This window comes from Hyaena hyaena, unplaced genomic scaffold (genome assembly GCF_003009895.1).
Source record: "Hyaena hyaena isolate Hyena2069 unplaced genomic scaffold, ASM300989v1 scaffold_65, whole genome shotgun sequence".
Taxonomy (NCBI): Eukaryota; Metazoa; Chordata; class Mammalia; order Carnivora; family Hyaenidae; genus Hyaena; species Hyaena hyaena.
The window spans coordinates 516676-537564 of record NW_024080697.1 but is presented as its reverse complement, the minus strand read 5'-3'; the positions used below and the strand labels follow the sequence as shown (position 1 = coordinate 537564).

Genomic DNA, 20889 nt, shown 5'->3' with positions numbered 1-20889 from the left:
TGATCTAGGCCATGATCAGTGATGTTTGCCAAAATTTTTATGTAACCCACTGGTCAATCATTAAGCTTAGTAAGAGGACAACTGAATATTATTGTCTCCTGTGAGCTGTTAACAGAAAGAAAGAGTACCACCTGTGGAATATTCTAGCCAAGGAGGAGGAAAAAAACCAAACATGAATCTAAGCTCTTAACTACCAGTTTTTAGAAAACCTGTGGATAGAGAAAGATTCAGCAACAAAAGGAGTCAATCAGCCAAAACCAGAATGCAGGAAATTCTATAGGACAAATAACCCAATTCCTTAAATAGCCATCCTGAAAAAAAAGGCAGGGGGGAGGAGGGGGAGACTATTAGAGATAAAGAGAATTAAGAGAATTATTAACCAAATGGAATGAATGGGGCTTGTTTAAATCCTAATTAAAAGACACTATGAGAAAAAAAGGAATATAGACTTATTATTTGAGGATATCAATAAATTGTTAATTTTGTTGGGTATGATAAAGATATTACAGCTATGATAAAAACTTATCTGTTAGAGGTATATACTGAAATATCTACAAATGAAATGGTATGTCTGTGATCTGCTTTTAAATACTCCAGCACAGAGGCACCTGGGTGGCTCAGTTAAGCGTCCAACTTTGGCTCAGGTCATGATCTCACAGCTGATGGGTTTGAGCCCCACGTTGGGCTCTGTGCTGACAGCTCAAACAGAGCCTGGATCCTGCTTTGGATTCTTTGTTTCCTTCTCTCTCTGCCCCTCCTCCACTCGTGCTCTGTATCTCAAAAATAAAGAAATAAATGTTTAAAAATTTTTTTAAATACTCAGCACAAACAGAACAGGAACAACAAAATGTAGGTAGGAAGAGATAAAATAAGAATAGTAGAAAGTTAACTGTTGAAGTTGGGTGATAGGTATGTGAGTATGATACTCACTATACTTTTTGAAAACTTCTATAATAAAAATTTAAAAACACATAAATGAAGAGGGGAAATAACAAAGGAAGTCTTCAAAGGGGAGACATGTTCCAAAGCAGTAGCAAGGAGAAAGTGAATTAGGAAAAACCAACGATACCAATAGCAAAAAAACCTTTCAATATAATACAAGCAGGACTCAGACAATGGGTCATGATGATGAATACAAGGAAAGGTCCCAGCAAAAGTATTAACATACATGTCCAAAGCCCTGTGATCCTGGGAATCCCCAGGAATCTTACAGAATAATCAAGAATATTCAATATAGGATGTAGTCATTTGAATACTGCAACAGCTGTGGCATCAGGTTAAAATCAAAGGACAGGGGAAAAGATGGGAAAGCACTGTAAGAGATACTGTAATACAAAAGCATCCAGGATACACAGGTTTTGGCAAAAGTTTATACATATCAAATGAGCTCATGATGAAGTCATCTACTCCCAAGACAAAAGACCAATAAAATATCCTAAGATTCTGGAAGCCTGACAAGTTTTAATTCTGTTTTCTGGGTTAGAGTCAAGACCATAGAGATGGGAATGCTTAGAATCAACCTAAACCTTTCTCTGCTTTAGATGATGGTTCTCATTCCACACGCAAGTGAACTTGCTGCTGTATGTCCAGTTGGTTCAGCCTGGTACCTCCCAGACATATGACCCTAACAAAATAAACAATGATTACTGTCAATAATTTTGTTGCTACTTTTTTTGCACAAGGACCACTTTGTCCCAAGATATTATTTTCCTTATAAAATAAAAGCAGCATCCTTATGTCATAGGCAGAGAACAGTAGGAGGAGATATCATTCAGTAAGGTATGTATATAAAAGAAATTAAAGCTGAGAGACCCAGCTGTGAGTGACCAATCTCCCAATCCAAGAGACTCTAACAATCAAGTTTCTTTCAAAGCTGGTCTCATGCTTAGTTTAAAGGAAGATCTTCTAGTCAAAGTTTCCAGGAAAGGGAAACTGGAGTAATTTTCAGATCTTCTAAACTAGGTCTCCAACCACTGTCCATATTAGTCTCTACAGAAACAAAGTAAAGGCAAGAGATAGATTTACCTCCTGTGGATTTACGGCAGTTAAGACAGAAACCTCATATGACTGCCTCCCTGACTGCATGGTCACCAAGTGATGTGTCACATCAGGCACTGAAGACAGGGGACGTGGGGATCCTTCAGCAAGCACCTCTGAAACAGCAGAAAATGTTTCAATGAAAACTGAATCCACAGTTATACCTACCTGCATTATCAAGCCTCTCATTAAGAACACTAAAAACTGTTCCCTGAAAAACTCATATTCCTTATTTCTTCCAAATTAATTCCTGTCTGATAATCATTACCAGTGAATTTAGAAAGTATTACAAAAGGGGGATGAGAAGGTAAGGCAAGAAATCCTATTGTAAGAGTTGATCATTTTGCAATATACCAATTTAGAGTAATATAGCTTTTGCATTGTTAACTATATAAAAGTAATATAGCTTTTGTGCATTGAAAACAGGGCAAAATCTGCTTAAAAGGCAAATCAGGGGACCAGAGCCAACCCTTAAAGCAGCCACCAGTGACAGAAACAGTGTAATATGAGCAAGTCAAGAACTTAGGTCTGGTTTCAAAGTTCCTGTACTCCGTGTCCCTTCCTCCCTTGAGACTTTCTTCCTTAAGCATGGCAAAGTAGTTCCATGCAATTTCTGTGTCTCACACTTTGGTTAACCACTAGTACCATTTGAGAAACCAAGGAGGCTTGCTGTGGAAGCACACTCTGGCCCATGTAGACTCCACACACAAGTTACACAAACATGGTCACTTATATACACAAAACTGAGTGGGATATGAGAAACTAAAACACACGATCTCGGACTTTATCAGTGAGATCGCCATAAAAATCTTCTGGAAACAGTTTATACATAAACTACTTAGCTCTCTAATAAATTAAAAGTTTCTTCTAGGGGGCTTTCAATATATACTGCTCTTCCAGGTTGTACCGTGCAACTTAACATTTGCTTATATGCTATCTTCTGTTCACTGTTGTCTCCCATATGTAAGTTTTGACTTCTCAGCTACATTTTAGAGTCCCTGCTTTCTACTTTTATCTTTCCCATGGTGCCAGGCACACAGTAGGCACTGAATAAATGCATGCTGACCTCACCTGTTAAGTTTTTCAGAGAAGAGGGCCTGGCCTGTGTAACTTGGGTGAAATTTCTATACCAGAGAGGAGCAACTGTTTCCTAGAGAGCCCTTTCTTTTCTCCAGAAGATATGGCTTTTGAAGATATGGAGAAATTGCTTTATATCTCCTCTGTAAAACCTGGTTATGTTCTGTTTAAATGTTTTAAAAGTTAAGTTCTTCCAAAACTGCAATAGGAAAGATAGAAATAGTTGGGCTAGGATGCTAGGATTACGGATAATTTTCTTCTTAAAATTTTTTCTTGTTATTCTTTTGTTACATCATCTGTTCAACAAAAAGAAATTTTTTTAAAACAGATTCACTTATCCATCCTAGAGACAAAGAATACAAATGCTACTCAATCATACCACAGCTACTCACAAGAAACGAAATTAATTAAAACCTCCATTTTGGAGACAACCCCATTCCTTAGTCCCTAGCTGCAGCCCATTTTCCCCAAATAAAGCAGAGTTGAAAGTCTTACCATCATCAACTCCTAGGATAGAATTGGTATTTGGTAGGTTCAAGGACTCTCCACCAAGGCTGGGCTGGGAATTCATAGGCACCAGGTTTTTACTGGTTACTGAAGCCTCTTCAAGCAAACTACTGCCCATTAGTGGCTCAGCTGCACAGAGAACAGGATGTGAGAGACATGCAGCGGTCACGGCTATGCCTGGTCCCATTTCCCTTCATGGGAAGCTGACATTTTCTTTCAAAAGTGGAATTAACCTGTATCTTGGATGCTATCTACTTTTGGGAAGCAAGAATAAACCTAGAAGGGAAGGGTGGAGCCTTGTAGATAAATATCCTTGCCTGTGATCAGCATGTGGAGAATTAAATATGTGAAATGGGATGGATGCATCCTTGGAAAGGAGTATTTGGAATGAAATAATTGATTAAAATAACACATGGAAAAAATAATAAAAATGAGTTACCAAATTTAAGTTAGGGTGAAAAGGGAGTCATGACTGATATATAAAAAATGCCTAAAACTTTGTCTTATAGAAATCTTTATCACAGTAATACTCAAATGCTGGTTCATGGATCAGCACTAGTTACCATCATACTCACTAGGGAAACTTAAAAACTACAGATTCTGGGATCTTATTTCCAAATAATCTCACTTATCAGGTTGAATTGTTTTGTTTTATTTGGGAATGAAGGGTAGACAAGCAATAAAACTATATACATTTTAAAAGCTTATAGATTTTATTGTACAGCTACATTGTAAATCTCTAGTCCATCCAGTGAGACCAGGTCTTACCCCCAACATAGAATCTGAAAATTTCCAAATAACCAGACAGGCCAGTTATTTGGCTTTTTGTACCCAGAAGATCTAGCCCTCCACTACACCCTCTCTTCTCACCAGTTTGCTCCTGCTCTTGACTCCCAGCTGCTCCTAGCTGCAAATGATGCTTTCTCATGTGCACATTCCTACTTCCACTCTGAGAGAAGGTCTTCCCACAGACTTGACACTGATGGGGCTTCTCTCCTGAAACAGAGACTAGGTTAAGACAGGGTAGCCAAAAAGACAGGGTACATTTCTGATAGCAAGAGAACAGACTCAATACATGGATAGAGAAGCCCAGAAAATGTTAAACTAAACATAAGAGGCTTTTCCTTCTCCCATTCTCCACCCCGCCTCAGAGGCCCCCAGCCTCCAAACTTTCAGTGTATCAGGGAAGGCAAGAAGAGTTGTTCACCAGGAGGGCTTGCCACACTCACTGCTCACAGCCCCTCTCCTTCCCATACCCACTGTACTGTTGCCTTCACAACCTCTGGTATGAGGTCACAGCAGCCATGTAGAATACTTCCTTCCCTTTCCAGATACAGTCTTCCATGAACCTCCAGAATATTTTCCATCCTCAAGGATCCCAACCCTGCATTCATAATAGCCCCTTATCCCACTTCCGGCCACCACTCTCCGTCTTTAATGTTTACAACATGGCTCTTCTGCACGGCGATCTGAACTACCCTCTGTGTCCTCGAGTCCAAAATTCTCAGTCTGCCTTTCACCTACTCAGACAACCACACTTAGAGCTGGGGTCAGAAACACGTGGATACAGGGGATGAGCCTGTGGCAAAAGTAGGTGAAATTGCCACAAAACTTCCAGAAATGGCAAATCTATAGGGACAGAAAGCTCACCAGCGTTTGCCTGGATCTGGGGGTGGAAGCAGGGACTGACAACCAGGGCACAAAAAGGAACTTTCTGGTGTGACAGAAGTGTTCTAAAACTGGATTGTGGTAATGACTGTATAATTCTATATACTTTCTAAAAATCACTGATTTGTATGCTTACAATGGATGAATGAATGTTAAGGTATAGGCATTATACATCAAAAAAGCAGCTGATGGGTACCTGGCTGGCTCAGTGGCGCGTGCAACTCTTGATCTCAGGATTGTGAGTTCAAGACCCATGATGGGTGTAGAAATTACTTAAAAATAAAGTCTTAAAAAAAGCTGTTAAAAAAGAACTAAAATGGATCGACATACAGTGACTAAACAGAAACCCATGAATTCAAACTAATACTAGTGAGAAAGAAAGGCAGTTATCTGACACTAGTAGAAGAAACAAGAGTACCAATTTCTTATTTTGAAAACTCACAATCAAAAGAAATTACAAGAAAAAGATGACACATTCATCCTCATTTCCTGTACAAATGACCACACAGCCTTAATGGAAGACAGAAGAGACCTTTTATACAAAGAATTCCAGCTGATGTGAACAGAATGATAGAATCGGAAACCTACTATTCTATAATCGTAATGAAATAACCAATTCAGGCATCATTCAGAGATGAAACCATAAAGCAAAAGGTTGCCAGGGAAATTTAAAGTGTGAACATCATGGTGTTACCACCTGAACCCATTGATGAATTCTGATAACCAAGCACTGTGTACCTCCTGATATGATAAAAAATGAAACACATACAACCATCTAGAACATATTCATGCTAAATCTTTGAACCTTTGAGGCTTTTAGGGCTTACTTCCTTTTATAGGAAATCTAGGGGAACACGTTAAATGACATGAAAAGGAAGCAAACCAACAAATCCAGAATATGGGACATTCTATAAAACCCAACTAACTCCAATAAGACTCCAATAAGTATATGGCATGAAAGGAAAAAAAGTAAGTACAGACAGATTTAAAGAAGACTTGCTCAGTACAATAATGAAACTTTGTTGGATCCTGATTTAAACCAACTTTAAAAGACATTTTTGAGAAAAGTGAAGAAAAACTAAACACGGACTGGGAATGAGATAACACTAAGAAAGGTATGATAATAGTATTATATTTACATAAGAAAACGTCTTTATTTACTCTTATGTATGTTTGACATAATTTTATAGAATAAAATTAAGTAAAATGAAAACACTCTATAAGCCAAGCAAAACATCTACATCTAAACCACAGGTTATCAGTTTGCCACCTCTGCTTAGAACTTTTCTTCAGATAAAAAACTGCTCCATCCCTACAGGCTCAGCTCTGAAATTCATGTCCCTGATTGATTATACCTCTTCAACTACCTCGCTCCCACTGACCTGCTTTGCTGTCCTCATCGTTTTGGCTTCCCTGTACTTCTCGTGGCTAGTGATTTGAATAATTACTTGATTCTGTTCTAGAACCTCTTTCTACTTTGAGTTCACTTCCTCCTTGGGAAGTCTCTGCTCTGAATGATCTCCATGGTCAATACCTGATGGAACTTATAAAGCACCCAGCACAGTGCGAAATAAATTTGCAAATAAATTTCTTCAGAAAAGTTCTGGATTAGAAATCAATTCAGTCAATGGCTAAGCTGAAAATAAGAATAATTAGATTCCCCCCTTGATTATACAACCCTTTGAATGCAATTATGAAGAGCCAGGATTTCTAATTCTGTCATGAGGAGGAGTAAACTTTATGTTGAACAGTTTGTTTCTGGATTTTTTTTTTTTTAAGTTTATTTATTGTGAGAGCCACCATGCACGTGTGTGTGTGGGAGCAGGGGAGGGACACGGAGAGAGAGGGAGAGAATTGCAAGCAGGTTCCACGTGGTCAGCCTGAAGCAGGGCTCAATCTCACAAACCATGAGACCATGACCTGAGCGGAAATCAAGAGTCAGAGCTTAACTAACTGAGCAACCCAGGCGCCCCTTTAGATTTCTTTATACCATACCCCTCCCATGCATTTACACTTTTGGTTCTCCACCTTCCCTGAAATCTATGAATGGCCAGAGTTCAAGTACCTGAGTGAACCACCAAATGTTTTCGGAGGCTAGAATACTCAGCAAAGGAACGGCCACATCCTTGGGCTTCACAAAGGAAAGGCTTCTCTCCTAGAGACAGAAAATGAGTTAAAGATTCAGTCTTCTGATAAACTATCTATCACTTTCTTTTCCCATTACTCTTATTGTGTTTCCAATGACATGATCTGATTTCTTGAATTCATGCTATATAATTTCAATTGGGTTATTGATCGTCTTCTCTCAATGATCTCCCAGCAGACAGCCCACCAGATAGCCCTGCCCTCTTCTTTAGAGTGGCTACCTCCGAGCATCATACTTCCTTCTCCCACCTGGCTTAAGGGCTGACCCCCAGCTACAATGACCTACCTTCTTCAGTAATCCCAACCCTTTTGAGGGTATCAAGATCAACACCATATATGCTGTCAGAATTTTTACCTTCTATCAATTCTCTTTATGATTCAGTTTCTAAATCCACTAAAAAGTGGATTTTTACAGGTTACAAAATAAGTATTGTATAGTCCTATTCTATAAAGCAAATAAAAACAGATGTTCAGTCAACGGTACAAAGAAAACCTGTAACAATATGCTAAAAGTAGTTACATCCTGACAGTGGTATTATGGATGATTTACTTTCTTCTTTGTGCCTTTATGTAAGTTTCATTGTCTACAGTATTACTTTGTTATTTTAAAAATCAAAGATGCCTGGTAAAAACTAATTAAGGTCTGTAGACTGAAAGTACTGTTAACTTTCTGGTTTTGATATTGTACTGTGGCTACATAAGATGTCATGTTTTGGGGAAGCTGGGTGAAGCACACAACAGAACTCTTTGTACTATTTTATCTTATTTAAAAAACTTTTTTTAATGTTTATTTATTTTTGAGAGAGAGACAGCTTGAGCGGGGGAGGAGCAGAGAGAGAGAAACACACACAGAATCTGAAGCAGGCTCCAGGCTCTGAGTTATCAGCACACAGCCTGGCATGGGTCTTGAACTGACGTACCGTGAGATCATGACCTGAGCTGAAGTCGGACGCTTAACCGACTGAGCCACCCAGGCACCCCTCTTTGTACTATTTTCACAACTACTCATGAGTCTATAATTATTTCAAAATAAAAAGTGAAAAAAAATCAGAGATGCAGTCCTATCTGAAAGTCACAGACTAGTGTGAGATAAATGTATTCATAAATAACTTTAACATAAATTCCTGTACAAAAAAGTACTTAAGTATTTAGAAAAGGGAGGAATTCTAATTGTGGTAATTTTTTTTTTTAAAGAAGCTGAGTTTAAATTTAAAAAAATAAATAAATAAAGAAGCTGAGTTTAAGCAGATCTTAAAAGATGACAAGGAAGAAAGGGAATTTCAAGCACAAAGAACAATGTGAGCACAGCCTTGAAACTAAGAGTGCCCAGGACAAGTTCAGAAAATAGTAAGTGGAAAATAATAAGAAATATTGGTCTCTGCCTCTGGATCCTGACACAGAACTCCGAAATCCCTTGGAATTTCCTAGGTGAGAGTAATATCTTTTATTCTAGTGAGTGACTCTTGGTGAGCTCCTAGATGGGGGCTGCTCACCAGAAAGACCAAGCCATGATTAGAAGCTTGAGACTTTCAGCCCCATCCCCCATTCTCCAGAGAGGGAGGAGGGGCTGGACATGGAAATTAATAATTGATAATGCCCACATGGAGAAGCCTCTATAAAAATCCCTGAAGTACAGGGTCCAGAAGCTTTATGGTTGGTGAACACAATTACACGCCAGGAGGGAGGCACACTCCAACTCCATGGGGGCAGAAATTCCTATGCTTCGGACCTTTCCAGATCTTGCCCTAAATATCTCTTTGTCTGGCTATTCTTCTGTATCTTACAGCATATCCTTTATTATACAATAAACTAGTAGATGTAAATAAGTGTTTCCCTGAGTTCTGTGAGCTGTTCTAACAAATAACTGAATCCAAAGGAGGATCATGGGAACGTCTGATTTGTAGCCAAGTGAGACCAAAGTTGTGAGCAACCTGAGAACCTACTACTTGCAACTGCCATCTGAAGGAGTATGTGCAAAATCTTGTGGGACTGAGCCCTTGATCTGTGGGGTCTGATGCTATCAACAGGCAGACAGTGTTAGAATTAAGTTAAATTGTAAGACACCCAACTGGTGTTGCAGAGAATTGTTTGGTGTGGGGAAATATCCTCACACATCTGGTGTCAGCAGTGTTGTCAGTGTGGCAGCAGTGTGAGAGTAAAGGAGAAACCCAGGAAGAGTGTGTTTCCCTACACAGCAAGTAAAGCTGACACGGTGACAACAGGGGATCTGGGCCTGGAAGGAGGGGACAGCACTGCTCTAGATCACATTGTTCTTTCAGACTGTCCCAGTTTAATGTTTGTGACCTTCCAGTGAATGGTCTGTAACTTTTCTGAAAGCACGTTTATGCCTTCACACCTACCCCAAAATGCTAGTCACTCAAAAAGTTGCCAAATAAATGAATAATATACGTTATTAAAGCCTTAGAACAAGAGTCACTAGAATCTAGTGGCATGAATCACTGCATCGAGCTGGTTTAGGTGAGATGGCTTTCATATTTGGAAACTGAGAGAATGGTGATTTTTGCTGAAAGGAAAGGACACAGAAGAGGATTGCTGCCCAATGATTAAGAGCACAAGTCCATTAACGTTGAGTTCAAATCTTGATACCACCACTTATCAGTATGGGGAAGTTAGCTCACCTCTCTGAGAAACAGCTTTTTATCTATAAAATTAACACAATACAATCTCAAAAGAGTATTTTGAGAACTGAGACACAAGTTAAATATCTTCAGCATAGTGTCTGGCACACAGTCAGCCCTCATGGTAAGCCACTGAAATTGGGAGCTTTAATTACTGTTGTTACTACTAATAAAGGTGGTTCAGTTTTGACATTTGAGATACTTTTTTTTTTTAGTTTTTTTTTTAATGTTTTTTATTTATTTCTAGGAGAGAGAGACAGCGTGAGCAGGGGAGGGTCAGAGAGAGAGGGAGTCACAGATTGAAACAGGCTCCAGGCTCTGATCTGGCAGTCAGCACAGAGCCCGGCGCGGGGCTCGAACCCACAAACCGCGAGATCATGACTTAAGCAAAAGTCGGACGCTTAACCGACTAAGCCACCCAGGCGCCCCTGACATTTGAGATACTTTGAGTTGTCAGCATTTGAAATCTAAATCCTCATAAGAGCTTTGAAGTCAGATCAGAATTCAAATCTCCACTCTGCCTTTCCTGGCTGTGTAATGTTGGGCAAGTTATTTAACTCTCTAATCTCCTGTTACTTCATCAATAAATACAGTATCTAATGTATAAAGTATCCTTGGGTATTAAATGGGATAATGTATATGTGCTTGACCCATACTAAGTTGTGTCAATAAACACCAACTTTTATTATTATATTAATTACGGTGACTCAGATCCATGAGGCATCCAGGAAGACATGATCACGGTGAGCCATGAGACTGCGATCAGAGAGCCCACTGAGTGAAATGGGAGAAACATGAAATTCTGAAAATGATGAACAATTAGGAGATTAGCAAGGGAGAGCTAGAAAGAGCTAGAATGGACAAAGAAAATATAGTCATTCCCCAAAGTAAAAAAAAGCATTTAAGATGTTCAGTTTTATCAAATCTACAAAGATGAGGAGCAGCACAAGGATGAAGGAGTTAATGAATTCAACAATAAGGTATGGTGAACTCTACTTCCCTTATCTATTTGGCTGGATGTTTTTCTTGTTCTTTTATTCAAACTGCTTCTTGGGGCAAGTATAGTTTATTCTCTCAAGAAAGAGCAGAGAACAGAGCTATTCTTCCCTAAAACATACCCAGTGGTAACGACACCCTAGCAGAAATCATAGGGACATACCTGGAACAAGTTTCACTTTTTAGTGCCCTTTAAGTGTACCTGCTGTTGTTTTAGCAACGCAAGAATAAAGATGAGACAAAGAAAGTGGCAAGAGTGGGGAAGAAAAGTTACACATCCTAAGAGATCAGTCTTGGTTCAGTGATTAAGCTCTGACAAGAGACTTAGCACATTTTAGGCCAATGGCTTGGAAAGTCACCCTTGAACTCTTGGAATGAGAGTCAGGGTATTTTCATTGTGCTCCTTTGGTATTAACATACCATTTGACCCAGATCAAGTCACTTTTCCATTCTGCTTCTCATGTTGTAAGGCTTTAACAAAGCAAACTCCTCAAAGCCAGGGATTAAAATTAGTTTTTGTATTTCCCCCCACCCTACCCCATTTGGTGGATAGAAGAGGCTCTGTATGGTCTGTATGATTCAATAAATATTACTGACCAAAATTATAACCAAGTAACACTTGAAGAAATTTAGCAATACTGATTTTGTCCATATCTCATCCTAGCACGGTTATCAGAGAAGGTCTTATATGCCTTCTAAGACTTTAGGCTCCGAAAGGCAGACATTAACACTGTCTATTTACACACAGGTAAAAAGTCAATAAATGTGACTGAATTAAATGAAAAGTGCCATGAAGCATGTGAAAAAAAATTCCACTTTTAGAGTTCTAGCAATAACCCTAGACCTTCATTTCCATTTCTACCTCAGAGCCTTTCCTAAGGGTGGGCAAGCAAACCCTAGGCCAAGTGGCAGACTGCCTGCAGGAATGTTGGGGTTGCACACACCTGTATGGATGCGCAAGTGGTTCTTCAGATTTCCAGCTGTAGTGAACTGTTTACCGCAGCTTGACTCGGGGCACATAAAGGGCTTCTCCCCATTATGAGTTCTCATGTGTACCTTCAGCCTCTGCAACACATAGAAGCTTTTCCCACAACCTTCTGCTGGACAGATGAAAGAGCGGTCATTTCTGCAAAAACAAAACAAAACAAAAACAAACCAACAAAATCAAATCATATAAGCAACAATACCTGAAAATGCTCTTTGTTAGAAAGGACAAGTCATAGCTCCTGTTGCCTCTCAAAGCAGACAGTAACTCCCAAACCTAGGTATATCAGAATCATCTGAAGTTTGCTAGAACTACAGATGCCCAGGCCTGCCTTCCTATTTTTTTTTTTTTCAAGTAATCTTACGCCCAATGTGCCACCTGAACTTACAACCCCAAGATCAAGAGCTGCATGCTCTACCCACTAAGCCAGCCAGGTGCCTATGCCTTACTTGTTGAATACTGATTTCACAGGTTTGAGAGTAGAGGCCACACTTACATATACTTTTTCTTAAGTTTCCCAAGAAATTATGTTTTATGTTTTGGCACATGTAGGTGCCAAATGTCTTACTAAATATTTGTAAAGAATGAGGTAAATGAGACAATTCTATTAAAGAACAAAAGACATCTTAATCACAAGTAAGCTGGAGCCTTTATTTTCCTTTCATCTATCAATTGAGGGACAAGCTCCTCCAGAAGCATCAACGTTCTTGAGCTCCAAGTATGGAACCTCAGATATGCTCACCGATGAGTTTTGAGATGGTACTTGAAGTGAGCTGGCCACACAAATGTCCGGTCACAGCCTTCAACTGTACATTTGAGTTTCTTTTCCACTTGAGGAAGGGGCCCAGAATCTTTGGGCTGCCCATCTCCAGAACCAAGGTGGACATTTTCCCCTGTAACAGAGTCACATATTTGTAATCTAGAGAAGGAACCTGCTGACGTACTTTGGTTCACACAATAAAGCTCCTATCTTTTACTCCTAATGATCAGCAAGTAGGCATCTATCTTCAGCTTCCCTAACTCTCTCTATATCCATTTAACAACAGAAGTGAGTGAGCAATTTGTTCCTATCCTCCTATCTCCTTAATCCAGAGAATTATCAAAAGCCATCATTCTTTGTTTCACAAGACTAGGCCTCTCTGGCAAATGTAAGAAATGTCTACATGGCTTCACATCAAAACAGGAGAGTTAAACGTATTTCGCATTACACAAATTGGCAGGGAAGCAGATTCAACACCCGGAGGTGGTTGCTAAAGACGACTTCAAGTTCTAGGTATTACAAAACTTGTATTTACTTTAGGAGGAGCAGCCATTCTGGCTTAGTTGTGAACTTAAGGTTGTGATTTCTTTTGTAAATGATCATTCTTAGAGTTCTATCTTCTGAGGTCAATTTGGCTAGAAAGCATTTTAAATTTTTTTAAATGTTTTATTTATTTCTGAGAGAGAGAGACACGCTGAGAGAGAGACAGCGTGAACAGGGGAGGATCAGAGAGAGAGGGAGATACAGAATCTGAAACAGGCTCCGGGCTCTGAGCTGGCTGTCAGCACAGAGCCCGATGTGGGGCTCAGACCCATGAACCGTGAGATCATGACCTAAGCCGAAGTCAGACGCTTAACTAACTGAGCCACCCAGGCGCCCCTGTTTCTAGCATTTTAGAGAATAAGAATAACCTTCCAATTTCCTATGCTACCTCTCTTCAGTTATAAAATCTTTACGAATGCAAAAACTCAGCTGATTTTAAAATTTCTAACCACATTTTAAAAAGCTAGAGATAACATCTACTGAAGTTTTTTGTTCAATAGAATAAAAGCAGAGGAGAAAAGGAGCACATAGTGCAGCACCTCCCTTAAATTTAAAGGAAATCAGTTAATTAAAACTTTATATAAACCCCAGATTCATGGGTGGTATTTCTTTTCTTTCATTTTCTTCAAGATATAGCTGGACATCAACAGAGAAAGTACTCACAACCACTTAATTATGCTGTAAGCATATGGAGTTTATTTTTCTACTATACATACCTCAGGAATAAGATTTATATTTCCAAATTTCCCTCTCAAAAGTCAAGAATAAGGATAATAAATATCGTACCCATCACATTTCCTGGAACCTGACAATTGATCAAAGTTTCCATCCCGTCTATTAATCTTATTTTCTTCCTGTCCAACATTCCCCTTGCTGTACATTTCAACTAAGATGCCTTTCACTAGTTAATATTAACTTTTTTTTAATATTGTCCCACATATTTTTTTAAATTTAATTGAAAAATACCTGCACATAGGTAAATTTTAAAATTTCTTACAACAGGAAATTTCCCACCAACTCCAGAGCTCCAGGTAATTAATGTATAATGAAAGGTCTGTGGAAATCCCATGCTAATATAAAAATGTAAACCAGTGACATTTGGGGCTTTGTGCATTCAATGTTGTAGATACAGTGAGAATACTGATATAATCATGAAATTTAAAAATTGCTCAAAAAATAGTGAGTTGCCTTGTATTTGAGTCTTTATAAAACTACTCCCTTAAAAACACTAAAGCATTGTTTGCAGAAGATGGATAAGCTTAAAAGGATGTCAGCCAATGATAATTCTGGATATTTATTTATTTATGTATTTTTTATATATCTGTTTATTTTAGTTTTGGATAGAAATCCTCTGATGAAGTGGTTCCCCCCACCAAAAAAGAGTAAGACAAAGAAACAGTAAGACCAAGAAATTTAACATTTCATACTAAGCATGTCAGATAACACTGTAAACACTTTAAATATCCCAGTTATGTGAGAAAGGCCTTTACATTTAGGATAACATTCCCAGTGACAGTATCATAGATAACATGGCTCAGTAAATTTTTTCTGTGAAGGACCAGAGAGTAAATATTTTCAGCTGTGAGGACAAGATGGTCTCTGTCACAACTACTTAATGTTGCTACTGTAGCAGCCATAGACAATTTGAATGCATGCTGCCTGTGTTCCAATAAAACTTTATTTACACTATGGTTGGTTATTTGGCCCTTTACTAACCCCTGATATACTGCATCATATACAAAATTTAAATATTGAAATTTAAAAATTGAAATATGTGTATTTCAGTCAACTTAGATGGAAGTGAAAATGTGCTCTAAAAACTGTTACAGGACCCTTAAAGTGGCTTTAGTAACAACAAAGATTTTTATGTTAAAAATCCATTTAAATACTGAATAAAATCATTTTATTATATGTAGTGAGTAAAAAGCAATATTAAATTAATATATTTCATGACTTAAAATGCATGTGTACACTGGGTGTTGTATGGAAACCAATCTGACAATAAATTATATTTTTAAAAAATTAAAAAATAAAATAAAATAAAACGCATCCATGTGTATGGGCACCTGGGTGGCTCAGTCAGTTAAGCGTCAGACTCTTAGTTTTGGGTCAGATCATGATCTCATGGTTTCGTGAGTTTGAGCCCCATGTAAGGTGGGCTCTGTACCAACAGCACAGAATTTGCTTGGGATCCTCTCTCTCCCTCTCTCTGTCCCTCCCCCACTCACTCTGCCACTGTCTCTCAAAATAAATTTTAAAAAATGTTAAATGCAAGTATAATCAAAATAATAAAAATTTCAGGTTGGAGTTAAGATGGCAGAGAAGTAGGGGGACCCGAATTTCCCTCATCCCTCAAACACAGCTGTACTTAGGTCAGAATACTTAAAACACTCAGGAATATAGACTGCAGAATCACAGAAAAATCTCCACAGGTGAATGGAGACAGCTTGGCAGGACAGAGGTGTGTGTTTGTGAATTGAGAAAGATAAAATGGTGGGCAGCATAGGCATGGAAGGGAGGAGACCCCTTCTGTTGAGAGAGAAAAGGAAGAGAAAGAGGTAAAGGAAGCATGATATTCTGTTTGGACAAACGAAAAACCTCTCCAGATCATGTGGGGAACAAGAAATAAAGAAGTTTCTACTTTGCAAACAGCCTTAGGAATGAAGATCAGAGTTTTCAGGGGTTCACGACTTTCCCGGCTCTGCACCAGAGCTGTCCCCATGTGTTCATGTCTTGGGGGGAAGGGCAGCCAGCCCTGGGGTGTGGTAATGATCTCAAGGAATGCACTGGGAGAGAATAGTCCCTTCCCTCGAGTACTGTGAGAAGAGGGTGTATTAACCCCCCACCAAAGACAAAAGATTCTGCAGGCACCTGCCAGCCAGAGGCCGTGAGTCGGCTAGGCAGAGTGGCGCTACCCCAGAACTAGTCTGCATGGAGCAGGACCCTTTAAGACACCGGGTTTTGATCCCAGCTGAGAGAATAGGAGGCCTGGGAGACTGTGGAGAAGGACAAGTCGCCCACTGTGCTATTCTGTGAGGGCTGCCTGAACGCTGTGGTTTGAGACACCTGGTTTGGGGAGAATAAACTGGGGTGTTGCCATTTTTCTCCCCATCACCAACACAGTGGGGCCTCAGGGAACAGGACAGCAGCCCACAGTGGAGGCAACCAACTTACACCAAACCCACCCCTCTGTGCCTGGCAAATGCTTATCTACCAGAGTGGGACTGACACTGACCAAACCAGACTGACCCTAACTGAACCAGACGGCCTCTCCAGCAGACCAGCACGGCCGCCCGTCCCAGGCCCCAACAGAAAACTGGCTTGCAGTTTTGTATGTCAGTCTGTTGTTGCTGTTGTTTTCTCTTTTCTTTCCTTCCCTTTTCCCTTCTCTTTCTTTCTATCCTCCTCTTTTTTCCCCCTTCCCCCTTTGAAATCAGGCTCATAGTTTCTGATTTGATTTTTGGTTGATCTTAGTGTGTGTGTGTGTATGTGTGCAAAAAATTTTTTTTTCTTTCTTTTTTTCTTTCTCTGTTCTGGTTGTTTGTTTAATCAGGCATTTTAACTCTAATCTTTTTATACCTTTTCTGTATCTCCTTCTTCATTTTCCTCTCTCTTTCTCTCTCTCTCTCTCTCTCTCTGGATTAAGCCTTATAGTTTCTTTGATTCTCTGCCTGTTTTGTTTTTTTTTTCACCTTTTCGATTCCTCTCTTTGTATGGAATAAGGCTCCCCACCCCTCTGCTTTCCTTTTTTCCATGGTTACTTCAAATACATCAAAGCACACCTGGTAGAATGTCCAAACAATGCACCACTATGAGCAGTAGGAGAGAACAGCCAAATACTCAACAACAGAGTGCATGCAACACACTCCAGAAATAGTTCCTGAAGTGCCAGTCCCTGGACAGTATATGTCCCCTTTTTAATATAATACTCGCAGGTGCAGGACACATAACAAGCTATTAAAACACATAAAAGACAGGACCTAGCCAAAATGATGAAATGGAAGAATTCTCCTCAAAAGAAATTCCAGGAAGAAATGACAGCCAGAGAATTGCTCAAAACAGATATAAACAATATATCTGAACAAGAATTTAGAATAACAATCATAAGACTAATAGCTGGGCTTGAAAAGAGCATAGAAGACTGTAGAGAATCTACTGCTGCAGAGAGCAAAGACCTAAGAAATAGTTAACAATGAATTAAGAAATGCTGTAAATGAGATACAAAATAAACTAGATGCAGTGACAGCAAGGATGGAAGAAGCAGAGAAGAGAATAGGTGAAATGGAAGATAAACTTATGGAAAATGATGACGCTGAAAAATAAGAGGGATAGGAAACTACTAGAGCACAAGGGGAGAATTAGACACCTAAGTGATTCAATGAAAGGAAATAATATCCATTATCATAGCAGTTCCAGAAGAAGAACAACATAAAGAGAAAGGGTCGGAAGGTTTATTTGAACAAATTATAGCTGAGAACTACCTAAATCTGGGGAAGGAAACAGACATCCAAGTCCGCACAGAGAACTCCCTTCAAAATCAACAAAAACAGGTCAACATCATATCAACATATAGCGAAACTGGCAAAATACATAGATAAAGAGAGAATTCTGAAAGCAGCCAGGGACAAACAGATCTTTTTTTTTTTTTTTGAATTTTTTAAATTTATTTCTAGGAGAGAGAGAGAGAGACAGCATGAGCAGAGGAGGGTCAGAGAGAGAGGGAGTCACAGACTGAAACAGGCTGCAGGCTCTGAGCTGGCAGTCAGCACAGAGCCCGACGTGGGGCCCGAACCCACGAACCGTGAGATCATGACCTAAGCGAAAGTCGGACGCTTAACCAACTGAGCCACCCAGGCACCCCAGGGACAAACAGATCTTAACTTATGAGAGTAGAAACATAAGGGTAGCAGACTTGTCCACTGAAACTTGGTAGGCCAGAAGGGAGTGGCAGGAAATATTCACTGTGCTAAACAGGAAAAATATGCAGCCAAGAATCCTTTATCCAGCAAGGCTGTCATTCAGAATAGAAGGAGAGATAAAGGCCTTCCCAGACAAAAACTAAAGGAGTTCATGACCACTAAACTAGCCTGCGGAAGATCCTAAGGGGGATTCAGTGAGTGGAAAGCAGCAAAGACTACAAAGGACCAGAGATGTCACCACAAACATGAAACCTACAGAGAACACAATGGCACTAAATCTGTACCTTTCAATAATCACTCTGAATGTAAACGGACTAAATGCCCCAATCAAAAGATACAGGATATCAGAACAGAAATCCACCTATAACAGAACAAGATCCACCTATATGCTGCCTACAAGAGACTCACTTTAGACTTGAGGACACCTTCAGATTGAAAGTGAGGGGATGAAGAACCATCTATCATGCTACTGGAAGTAAAAAGAAAACTGAGTAGCCATACTTATATCAGACAAACTAGATTTTAAAACAAAGGTGTAACAAGAGACAAAGGACACTATAGCATAATTAAAGGGTCTATCCATCAAGAAGAGCTAACATTTATAAATATTTATGCCCCAAAAGTGGAAATACCCAAAATATAAATTAATTAATCACAAACATAAACACATGTATAGACAATAATACTGTAGTTATAGGGGACTTTTATACTCCACCTACACAGATAATCTAGGCAGAAAATCAACAAGGAAACAACAGCTCTGAATGACACATTGAACCAGATGGACTTAAAAGATATATTCAGAACTTTTTATCCTAAAGCACCAGAATACACATTCTTCTTCTCAAGTGCACATGTCACATTCTCCAAAATAGATCACATACTGGGTCACAAAGCAGCCCTCAACAAATATAAAAGATTTGAGATCATACCATGCATATTTTCAGATCACAATGCTATGAAACTTGAAATTAACCATAAGAAAAAATCTGGAAAGCCCCCAAATACATGGAGGTTAAAGAACATCCTACTAAAGAATGAATGGGTCAACTAGAAAATTAAAGAAGAAATTTAAAAATATATGGAAGCAAATGGAAATGAAAACATGACAGTCCAAACCCTTTGGAATGCAGCAAAGGCAGTCCTAAAAGGAAAATACACTGCAATTCAGGCCTATCTCAAGAAGCAAAAAAGGTCCCAAATACATAACCTAACCAAGCCCAAAGCCAGCAGAAAAGAAATAATAAAGATTATTATTATAATAATAGAGCAGAAATAAATGTAGAATAAAAAAAAAACAGAACAGATCAATGAATCTAAGAGCTGGTTTTTCAAAAAAATAAACAAAATTGATAAACCCCTAGCCAGACTTCTCAAAAAGAATAGAGGATTCAAACTGATAAAATCACAAATGAAAGAGGAGAGATCACAATGAACACCACAGAAATACAAATAATTATTAGAAAATACTATAAAAAACTTATATGCCAACAAACTAGACAATCTGGAAGAAATGGACAAATTCTTAGACACCCACACACTACCAAAATTCAAAGGAGAAGAAACAGAAAATTTGAACAGACCCATAACCAGTGAAAAAACCGAATTACTAAAAATCTCCCAATACGTAAGAGTCCTGGGCCAGGTGGCTTCTCAGGGGAATTCTACCAGACATTTAAAGCAGAGTTAAGGGGTGCCTGGGTGGGTCGGTTGGTTAAGTTCTTCAGCTGAAGAACCAACTTCAGCTCAGGTCATGATCTCGCAGTTTGCGAGTTCGAGCCCCACTTCAGGCTCTGTGCTGACAGCTCAGAGCCTGGAATCTGCTTCAGATTCTGTGTCTCCCTCTCTCTCTCTCCCCCTCCCTGCTCATGCTCCCTTCTGTCTCAAAAATAAATTAAGAAAATAATTAGTTTTTTTAAAATTTTTTTTAAATTTTTTTATTTATTTCTAGGAGAGAGAGAGAGAGAGACAGCGTGAGCAGGGGAGGGTCAGAGAGAGAGGGAGATACAGACTCTGAAATAGGCTCCAGGCTCTGAGCTGGCAGTCAGCACAGAGTCCGACGCGGGGCTCGAACCCACGAACCGCGAGATCATGACCTGAGCGAAAGTCGGACGCTTAACCGACTAAGCCACCCAGGCGCCCCAATTAAGAAAATAATTAGTAAAAAAAGAATAAAAGCAAAGTTAACTCATTCTTCTCAAGCTGTTTGAAAAAATAGAAATGGAAGAAAAGCTTCCAGAGTCCTTCTATGAAGCCAGTATTACCTTGATTCCCAAAGCAGACAAAGACCCCACGAAAAAAGAGAATTACAGGCCAATATTCCTGATGAATATGGATGCAAAAGTTCTCAACAAGATACTAGCAAATCGAATTCAACAATATATTAAGAGAATTATTCACCATGATCAAGTGGGATTCATTCCTGGCTGCAGGACTTGTTCAATATTTGCAAATCAATCAATGTGATACATCACATTAATAGAAGAAAGGATAAGAACCATACGATCCTGTCAACAGAGGAAGAAAAAGCATTTGACAAAATACAGCATCCTTTCTTAATAAAAAAACCCTCAAGAAAGTCAAATAAAGAACATATCGTAAGCAATATATGAA

At 39.1% G+C, this 20889-nt stretch overlaps 1 protein-coding gene across 5 annotated transcripts in view; it reads right to left on the bottom strand.

Annotated features, from left to right (window-relative positions):
• ZNF410 (zinc finger protein 410) overlaps nt 1-20889 on the bottom strand; it is a 50420-nt gene that overhangs the window by 4009 nt on the left and 25522 nt on the right. For 3 of the 5 annotated variants that reach the window (XM_039232249.1, XM_039232248.1, XM_039232251.1), the window contains 7 exons: nt 12797-12947; nt 12014-12195; nt 7355-7444; nt 4492-4617; nt 3610-3750; nt 2026-2153; nt 1357-1624 (listed from right to left, as the gene is read on the bottom strand). In XM_039232249.1, the coding sequence (XP_039088180.1) occupies nt 1538-1624; nt 2026-2153; nt 3610-3750; nt 4492-4617; nt 7355-7444; nt 12014-12195; nt 12797-12947 (905 nt within the window). In that variant the 3' untranslated portion in view covers nt 1357-1537. Of the gene's footprint in view, nt 1-1356; nt 1625-2025; nt 2154-3609; nt 3751-4491; nt 4618-7354; nt 7445-12013; nt 12196-12796; nt 12948-20889 lie in introns of those variants that run through there. The other 2 variants (XM_039232250.1, XM_039232252.1) reach the window with 1 other exon arrangement.